This window comes from Otolemur garnettii, unplaced genomic scaffold (assembly GCF_000181295.1).
Source record: "Otolemur garnettii isolate 467f Iridium unplaced genomic scaffold, OtoGar3 scaffold00171, whole genome shotgun sequence".
In the NCBI taxonomy this organism is placed as follows: Eukaryota; Metazoa; Chordata; class Mammalia; order Primates; family Galagidae; genus Otolemur; species Otolemur garnettii.
Genome location: NW_003852566.1, coordinates 3,536,331 through 3,545,823, shown reverse-complemented (window position 1 = coordinate 3,545,823; position 9,493 = coordinate 3,536,331). Strand labels below are relative to the sequence as shown.

The window sequence follows — 9,493 nt, the reverse complement described above, 5'->3', positions numbered from 1 at the left end:
GTTTGAGTTAAAAACTAAAATCAAGGTCTATGTTGTTTATAAGAAACACACCTATAATGAAGTAGCAATGAAAGTATAAAGTTAGAATAAAAAGTAGAATTTCATGTCAAATTATGAAACAGAAACATTACATTGTGAAATGATAAAAGAGGTTATACATTTCAGTTATCCCATGTTGTGTTAGAAATACCCCATGACATAATGAGTTAGCAGCATAACAATCATTTGTCATAATTCTGTGAGTCAGAAGTTTGGGCAGGGATCAGCTTCTTGGTTCTTCTGTTTCATATATAGTTTATCACCTGGAGTCCCTTAGTTGCATTGAACTGATACCTGAAATGGGTTGAAAGACCTGAAAAGTGTTTTTTTTTTTTTTCCTGAAACAAAGTCTCAGTTTGTTGCCCTCAGTACAGTGCTGTGGCGTCACAGCTCACAGCAACCTCCAATTCTTGGGCTTAGGTGATTCTCTTGCCTCAGCCTCCTGTCTAGCTGGGAATAGAGGTGCCCACCACAACGCCCAGCTATTTTTTGTTGCAGTTGTCACTGCTGTTTTAGCTGGCTGGTGCTGGGTTTGAACCCACCACCCTCGGTATATGGGGCCAGCACCCTACCCACTGAGCCACAAGAGCCACCCAAGACCTGAAAAGTTCTCACATGTCAAGGTCTTAGCTAGGATGTTTGGAATGGGCACGAGCTTTCTCTCTCATTACCTTTGGGAGAAGGATTTATATGGTGCCTTTGGATGTCTGAGAAGCTGAGAAATGTGGTCCCTGGCTAGGGAGCTACTTCTCAGCTAAAACTACTACTGTAGGGTAGGCTAAAATTCCCCATTCCTCCCCATGGAGGGGGAAGAATAGATGTTGGTAAACAGATAACCATCTCTGCCAAAACCAAAGTCATCCCCATATGGTTTAAGCCAGTCTGCACTAGATTTGTACAGGCTGTATAAAAGGAGCTGTTAGATACACAGTATGACATTGGATTGTTATATCTTTTCCAATTTCTATTTTTCCCAGTTTTGTATTTTTTCTGTTTACTATTTTTTATATTTTCTATGACATGGCATTATTGATATGACCTTTTGGCATCCTTCACTTTAGTATGATGTTTTCAAGGTTCACTCATGCTGTAGCAGTTACAGTGTGAGAATTTACAATTCACCATTTATCTCGTATATCTAAGAATACGAATAAATATTTATATCATATAGTTTCACTCTGAGTAATTTTAAAGGGAACTTACATGTAACCAACACCTTAGTCAGTGAATAAAACTATTAGCAGTCACTATTAACTTGAATGGCTATTTCACGCAGGGCACTGTGGTCAGTCCCTAACAAGGCACATGAGTCTATGTGCTGACATCTAGAGATTGTTTATTCACTTCCACAGCTATTATCATGGGTAAATTGGGAAACTGGACTCCACAGTACTGGTGAAGGACCCAAGGCACTCTGTGCACTCAGGGAAGCGTTAACTAGCTGTAATTCAGTCTAAGTAGAAATGCTTTGAAATATAACCACTTTCCAAGTGCCCATCAATCCATGAATGGATCAATAAATTGTGGTATATGTACACCATGGAATATTATGCAGCCCTAAAGAAAGATGGAGACTTTAACTCTTTCATGTTTACATGGATGGAGCTGGAAAATGTTCTTCTTAGCAAAGTATCTCAAGAATGGAAGAAAAAGTATCCAATGTACTCAGCCCTCTTATGGAACTAATTTATAGCTTTCATATGAAAGCTATAACCCAATTATAGCCTAAGAATATGGGGAGGGGAGAGAAGGGGGGGTGGATGAAGGGAGGGTGATTGGTGGGATCACCTCTATGGTTTATCTTACAAGGGTACAAGTGATTCTTTCTAAAAGTAGAATATAAACATCGTAACACAATAACTAAGAAAATGACATGAAGGTTATGTTAATCAGTTTGATGAAAATATTTCAAACTGTATATGAAAACACCACATTGTACTCTATGATTGCATTAATGTACACAGCTATGATCTAATAAAAAAAAAGAAATATAACCACTTTGAAAGCAGGAGATATTTTGACTTTGTAATCTATGAAGAGAGTGGAGGGATTGGTTTAATGTATACTATACTGATTCATAACGCTGCTGATGTATGCCTTTGCTCGGAAGGCATAAAAACATCAAAAAGAAACAAGAGGGCAAAACAGCTCTTTGAGGAGATTTCCTCACTGTTCTCTGGAATTGTTGGCTTTTCTGTAAATAAAAGTGAAACTATTGATCTCTCATTAGCTTCTCCACTGATGGCTTGACTGACAGGCAAATGGACTTCTTGGTCTGGCTACAAAACCATGTCAACATCCCTGGAAATCCAGGTGTGCTGCTGTTTAATCCAGCCCTCCCTCTCCCTGCTGGAGGTAACACCTCCTTTGACGGTTGGTTAGCCATTTCTTTGCTTGCTTTATTGATTTATCAGCTATGAATGCAGGCATAGAGAACATGATATCATTTTTCCCATTATGAACTTAGGTAAATGGAACCATGATTTTTCATTTGTATCTTGCTGCTTTTGTTCAATATGATCTACTAGTTATACCTATCTATCTATTATCTATACCTATCTATCTAAGAACCACCTGCATTGTGCAGATAGGAATGGCTCACTCATGGTGATTGTGCTATGGCAGTGCCTCTCCAGTTTGAGCATGCATCCAAAAAACCTGGAGAGCTTGGTAAACACATGTTGCTGGGCATATCCCTAGACTTTCTGATTTGTTTGGCCTAAGAAAGGGACCAAGGTTTGTTATTTCCAACAACTTCCCATGCTGCTAGCACTGCTGGTCTGAGGACCACACTTGATGTTTTTGTTTGTTTTTTTTTGAGACAGAGTCTCAAGCTGTCACCCTGAGTAGAGTGCCATGGCGACATCATAGCTCACAGCTCAAGTGATCCTCTTGCCTCAGTTTCTTGTATTTTTAGGAGATGGGAATCTTGTTCTTCCTCAGGCTGGTCTCGAACCGCGAACTCAAGCAATCCACCCGCCTTGGCCTCCCAAAGTGCTAGGAATACAGGCATGAGCCACTGTGCCCAGCCCTGGGGGGCCACACTTGGAGACCCGCTGCTCTTTGTTATCTCCTGTATGAATACACCACTTTTTTTTTTTTTTTTTCAGTTTTTGGCTAGGGACAGGTTTACACCCGCCACCTCTGGTATTTGGGGCCAGTGCCCTACCCCTTGAGCCACAGGTGCCACCCTGAATGCACCACCCTACAAGTTCATGCACTGTTGGTGGTCCTTTTGGTGGGTTCCAATTTACAGCTATCATGAGCAATGCCATATGAGCAATCTTACATATTCTTGTACACATGTACATGACATTTTTGTCTAGGTCACATCCCTAGCACTGAATTTCTGGGTATAAAGCATACATACCTTTAACTTTAGAAGTAATGCTAAACTATTTTTCTGAGTTCTTTCAGTTTACTCTTGTAGTGGAAGTGTCATTCCTCCCCACCGTGGGACACTCTACCTCTCTTTTTTATTTTATTTTTTTGCAGTTTTTGGCCAGGCCTGGGTTAGAACCCGCCACCTCTGGCATATGGAGCCGCATCCTACTCCTTTGAGCCACGGGTGCTGCTCCTCTACCTCTCTTAAATCAGCTTCCACATATGTACCATCTAGAGCTGGGCTCTTCATTTGCGATGGTCTGAAGGTTTGTGTCCTCCACAAATTTGTAGGTAGAATCCTAACACCAAGGTAATGGTAATAGAAGGTGCGGCCATTGGGAGGTGATTAGGGATTAGCATCTTTAAACAGGTGTAAAAACAAAACCAGAGTGTTGCCTCTCTCCTTCTACTGTGTGTGGACACAGTAAGAAGATGCTATCTATGGATCACAAGACAGGTCCTTGAATCTGCCAGCACCTTGATCTTGGATTTCCCAGTCTCCAGGATGGGCGGGGGGGGAGAATAAACATCTGTTGTTTATAAGGTACCTGGTCTGTCATGTTCTGCTACAGCAGCCTGAACAGACAAATACATGTATTTTCTAATAAATTTTAGAATCATCTTGTCAAGTTCCACAATAATACTGTTGGGATTTTTACCAAAATTTATGATTATTAGTGAGCAACATAGTTTATTGGGAGTTTCACTGATCTTTTTTATTTTTTGAGACAGAGTCTCACTCTGTCACCCTGGGTAGAGAAACTGTGGCATCATAGCTCACGGCAACCTCAAACTCGGGCTCAAGTGATACTCTTGTCCCAGCTTCCCAAGTAGCTGGTACTACCTGCACCCACCACAATGCCTGGCTGATTTTATTATTTTTAGTAGAGATGGGGTTCTCACTCTTGCTCAGGCTGGTCTGAAACTTCTGAGCTCAAGCAACCACCTGCCTCAGGCTTCCAAAGCATTAGGACTACCGGTGTGAGCCACCAAGCATTACCAGTTTTATTGATTTTTAAAGAGTGGATGCTGGATTTTACGCCTTGCTCTTTTAGGGATTGGATTTCTCTTCAATCTATATTCTTCTCATTCTTTTAGCCAAGGGTGCTGGAGGGACACTGCAGCAGGAAGTGGCTCTCCTGCCACCTCTGACCTGCCCTGGGAAGGATGGTGTGGGCGACAGCATGTCTGAGGGATGTGATTCTTCCACATCCATCAGACATGGCCCCAGCTTGGGAATAACCTTTCTGTAGTCTTGACACAGAAAACAAGCCCTCATGTAGCCCACCTGCTCTAAAGGGCTCCTGCCCCACTCCCTGGGCACCACCCCCAAACTACAGGCCATAGGAGTCCTGTACTGCTTGCCCAGAAACTCCAGCCCAGCTCCCAACTGGCCAAATCAAAAAATATCTCTGCTGTCCAGTGGCCAAACCCCACCATCTCCAAGGTCTGAATCCTCCCAAATTAGTCCTTTCCTCTGTACTTTCCTTCAAACCTGAGAACCATATAATTTCCTTGTGTCTCATAATATACTTTTTAAAACTGTTTACAATTGAGGTATAATTCCCTGACCATAAAATTCATCTTTCAAAGTACACAATTCAGTGGTTTTTAGTATACTGACAAAATTGTGTAACTTCACCACTAATTCCACAATCTCATCATCCCTAAAGAAACCCGTTAGCTGTCGTGTTCATTCTTTCCTCCTCCAGGCCCTGCCAACCTCCAATCTGCTTTCTAGCTCCATGGATTCGCGTATTCTGGACACTTTCTATAAATGCAATCACACAGTGTGACCTTGTGTGGCTGGCTTCCTTCACTTAGTAGAATGTTTTCAAGGTTCATTCATGGTGTAGCATGCTGCTTCGTTCCTTTTTATAGCCGAGTAATATTTTGTTTATCCATTTACCTGTGGATAGACACTTACACTGGTTCCACCTTTTGTCTGTTGTAACACTGCTATGATCTCGGGAATGTAGGTTGTGTGTGGATGAATTTTTTCAGTTCTCTTAGGCGTAGAAGTTACACTTTTATCAGTTTTAATTCTTTTCTTCCAGGCTAGACTGTAGTGGTGTGATCATAGCTTATGGTAACCTCAAAAACTTGGACTCAAGTGATCCTCCTGAGTAGCCAGGACTATAGACATGTGCCACTAATTAGCCACACCTGACTAATTTTAATTTTTTTTGTAGAAACAGCTTCTCAGTATGTTGCCCAGGCTGGTCTCCTGGGCTTAAGTGATCCTCCTGCCTTAAGCTACCAAAGCACTGGGAGCCACTGCACCTGGCCAATAATTCTTATATTGAATGCTCTGTCTCCCCTGCTGTGTGGTCTCATCTCTTTATGGATCCAGATTGCCCTCCATGCTTGGCAGGTGGCACCCTGGGGCTGGAACCTCAGCTTGGTGCTACAGTATCCTCATCTGCTCAGTGGGCACAGCCAAGCCCTCTTGTAGTCATGAGCCTGTGAAAGCGCTGGACACACAGTAGGCCCACAGCTACCAGTGGATGGCAGGCACATTTCAGCACCACCATGGGGGCTTTTGCTCCGCCTTTAGAACCCAGGTTTGAATTTTGTAGATGAATGAATAAGCAGGAGTGTGGAAAAGTGTCATTTATGTGAGAAAAACCAGAAAGAGCTGGCTCGAATTCAGGAAGGGAAGAACCCAGATCTTAAAGTGTATGTTACATTTAAAAAATAAGAGAGAAAACCCAAATACAGGCATTTCCTGCCATTAGCCTGCTGGATTAGCAGTTTATTCCCACCCAGAGTTGCTCCACATTGGTTTTCCATGTCCAGGTCTGTTTCATTCCACAGAGTCGCTGGGGCAGCTGTGGGGCCAGTGGCACCTGCCGAGGGCTCACTGCTGTCGGAAGTAAACGAAGAACGTCCGGATTTCCTTCGGGTGGACAGTGATGGTGAGGCCTCCTGGTGGCCCTGAGGGAGATCGGCCTGGGGGCAGAGGTAGTCTGTCCAGCACTGCTCCTTGGAACTCCCCTACCAGCCTCACCCTTGTAACCCCTTGCTGTCTACAGGCTGCTGTGGCTCTGATGGTGACAATGGCCCTTGGCTGCACCCTCCTGCTGGGACCTGCTACAAGTGGGTCTCTTGCGTTTTGGGGTCTTGGATTCAAAGCCTACGAGTTTTCTGAGACACCTGGTGACTCCTGTCCTTTGCCCCTGAGGTCACACCCTGAGGTCAGGCTCCACCCTTGGGAGGGAACCCTATTCATCATACCTCTTCCTTCCTTCCCTTTTCCAACCATCCGTCCCCCATCCTTCCTTTCCGACCCCCTTCTTTCTTCCCTCCATCCACTCATCCATCCATCATAGGCTGGGCATCCACCGTGTACCAGACACCACGCTGTGTGCAGTGGGCAAAGAGGAGGTACACAAGACAGAGGAAACACTTGGCACAGGGGAGCATTTGATCTGGCCAGGGACTTGGGAGATGCCTCCTGAGGAAGCATGGGCAGGGGTGGCCAGAATGAACAAGGGCATTCCAGGTAGAGGTGACCAAACAGGCAGGGACCGGGAGGCGTGAAGCTGCCTGTGCTGTGTGCAGCGTGAAGCTTGGAATGGCTGATGTCAGCATGGCCAAGTCAGGCAGAAGGCCCCAGGGCCCCCTCACAAACATAGGGCTCTCCCCAGAGATGAGCAGGGCATGTGGTCTATGTGTGCCCACGTTCACGTGGCTGTGTGGAGCTCTGGCAAGTGGAGACTGACCCAAAGCCTTTCTCTACACACTGTGGCAGAATTTAGGAGGGCTGCGGATTGAGAGAAGGAAGACACATGTTCAAGGTTGCACAGGTGTGGTGGGCAGATGGCTGGATTTGAACCAGGGCTGTCCAGCTCCCCTGCCTAGGATCCCAGACTGGGGGCTAACGCAGGGGCTCCCAAACCTCTGTGGTGGCCAGGCTCTGTCATCCAGCTCCAGCGGCGCAGCGTGTTCACATCCCACGTCCCTGTGAGTGAGCGCTCCTCCACTGCCGCCATGGGCCCCAGCCCCCGCAGCATGGCCTGCAGGGACAGGAGCAGGAGGGAGCAGCAGGATGACACCTGGGATCCCGGCAGAGAACCACAGCAGCAGCCACTCCATAGACTGTGTCCGTGGGGCTCCGGGTGCCTGACATACCTCCCTCACATATTTCTTGTGAGAAATAGCAAGGCCATCAGCAAGGACAGGACTGGCTTCCAGTTTGCAGATGAGGAAACTGAGGCTGGGGAGGCGTGTGCTCCACTGGCAGGCCCCAAAGACTCAGGCACGTTGAGCTGCTGGTCCACACAGAGCCCCACTCCCATAGTGTACAAATGGTGCTGTGCCCCACCCAGGATGAAGCCAAGCAGAGTTATTCCATCCCCCTTTTCCTAATAAGCTTTGTCCCAGCCTCTCTAGCAGGCAGGGGAAGCAGAAGCTGTACAGTTCTGGAAAAGTCTGCCAAGTGGGAGGGTGGGGGTAGCTCTTGGAGAAGGTTCTGTGTGCTGACAGGAGAGAGCCCCGTCAGGCCAAAGTCCTTCTGCTCCTGCCACTCTGCCCCCTTCTGCCTTTCAATTTGCTTGTGCGGGAGGCCTGTGCCATCTGGTGACTACAAATAGGGACACGGGCAGGAAGCCAAGGAGCCAGGGCACTGACAACGGCTGGGTGGGAAAACACACCATGCCCCTTCCCAAACACTTGTGTCAGGTGTTTTGTGATTTGTAACCAAATACACTCCCAGCTGCCAATGCCTCTCTACTCCACCTCCCCACCATTCCTTCACATGGACAGGAAACTCCACCCTGACCATCCCCTCCTCTCAGGGCCTTGGCACTTCTACCTGTGAAATGGAGCCACATAGATGACCAACTTCCAGATTCTATGCTATCTTCTTAACTGGTACTTGCCTCAGTGCCCTTGGGCAGGCAGGGTACTAGGCCCCTGACGGCAGGGGCCATGAAGGAGGGGAGGCATGGTGGCATGGTGGGAGATTACCCAGGCCTCTCTCAATTCCACTGAGGACACAGAGGTTGAAGGCAGCCCAGGCAGAAATACAGAGATTTACAGACATTCTCTGTGAGCAGGAAATGAAATAAAGAGCTCATAGCCCCCAGCAAGAATACAAACTGAGGAAGAAATGAGGCATCTCAGGTGGTATCTCCTGGGGAGAGAACATGGTCAGGCAGGTGGTGGAAGCCTCCCTGGGGGTGCTCTGAGGACAACATGGGGCACCCATACTTGACAGGGTCCCCAAGCACCCTTAGGGGGATAAAGAACCTTCTCCCCCTCATTTTACAGGTGAGGAAACTGAGGCCCAGAAGAATGGGGTACCCTAGGGGAGGCATCTGGACTGGGACCCTGGATTGTCTCACTCTAAGTCACCATTTAAATGAACTCGTTTGTTTGTTATTATACAGATGATATTTGTGTTGTTAAGAATAAAGAAGAAATAAATAAGACAAAGGCTGTTGTAAAACCTAACAAATATGGAAGACCATGAAGAAGACAGGGTGGGAGGCTGGGGGGGTGGGTGGGAGGCTGTCTCCCTGAACCCTGCCAGAGCCCACACTGGCATGATTTGTGAACATGCTCTGACAGATCTCTCTGCCAAGGTAATTTCTCAGGCAGGACTCTGCCTGGGAGGCCTGACCTGGTGGTCTGGGAGGGGCATGGAGGTGGGGCAGTTTACCTCCAGATCCACTGTCACCGGCTGAGATAGGACTGGGTCCTCGTCTGCCTCATACAGGTGGTGGAGCCGCAGCAGGACACGATGGAGGTCAGCCTGGGTCTTCCCTTGATGGCCTTTGAGGGCAGAAGGAAGGTGGCCGTGAGGCCCCCCATCAACCAACCCTAAGGCCCCCAGTCTATGCCTGGTAATTTACCACTCGACTCCTTTGAATTCTCTACCTTCTCGTGCTAGACAAGGAAAGCAAGGCTTGGGCAGGGGCTGGTGCACCGTGGAGGGAGGATTCTCACCCAGGTCTAGCTGACTTTAAGGCCCCACCCACCTACAACACCAGCATCTGCAAAGTCTCAGTCCTCATCCACTGCTGTGGGCATGATCGAGCCTCTTCTGAAATACTTCACATTTCTC

The 9,493-nt window shown here is 47.0% G+C and overlaps 1 protein-coding gene across 2 annotated transcripts in view; it reads right to left on the bottom strand.

The window, feature by feature from the left end:
• Positions 1-6,021: 6,021 nt before the first annotated feature.
• MAN2B2 (mannosidase alpha class 2B member 2) overlaps positions 6,022-9,493 on the bottom strand; it is a 34,995-nt gene continuing 31,523 nt past the window's right edge. For both annotated transcript variants that reach the window (XM_023519302.1, XM_003800198.3), the window contains exons 17-19: positions 9,089-9,201; positions 7,325-7,442; positions 6,022-6,375 (exon numbers count right to left, since the gene is read on the bottom strand). In XM_023519302.1, the coding sequence (XP_023375070.1) occupies positions 6,284-6,375; positions 7,325-7,442; positions 9,089-9,201 (323 nt within the window). In that variant the 3' untranslated portion in view covers positions 6,022-6,283. The remainder of the gene's footprint in view (positions 6,376-7,324; positions 7,443-9,088; positions 9,202-9,493) is intronic.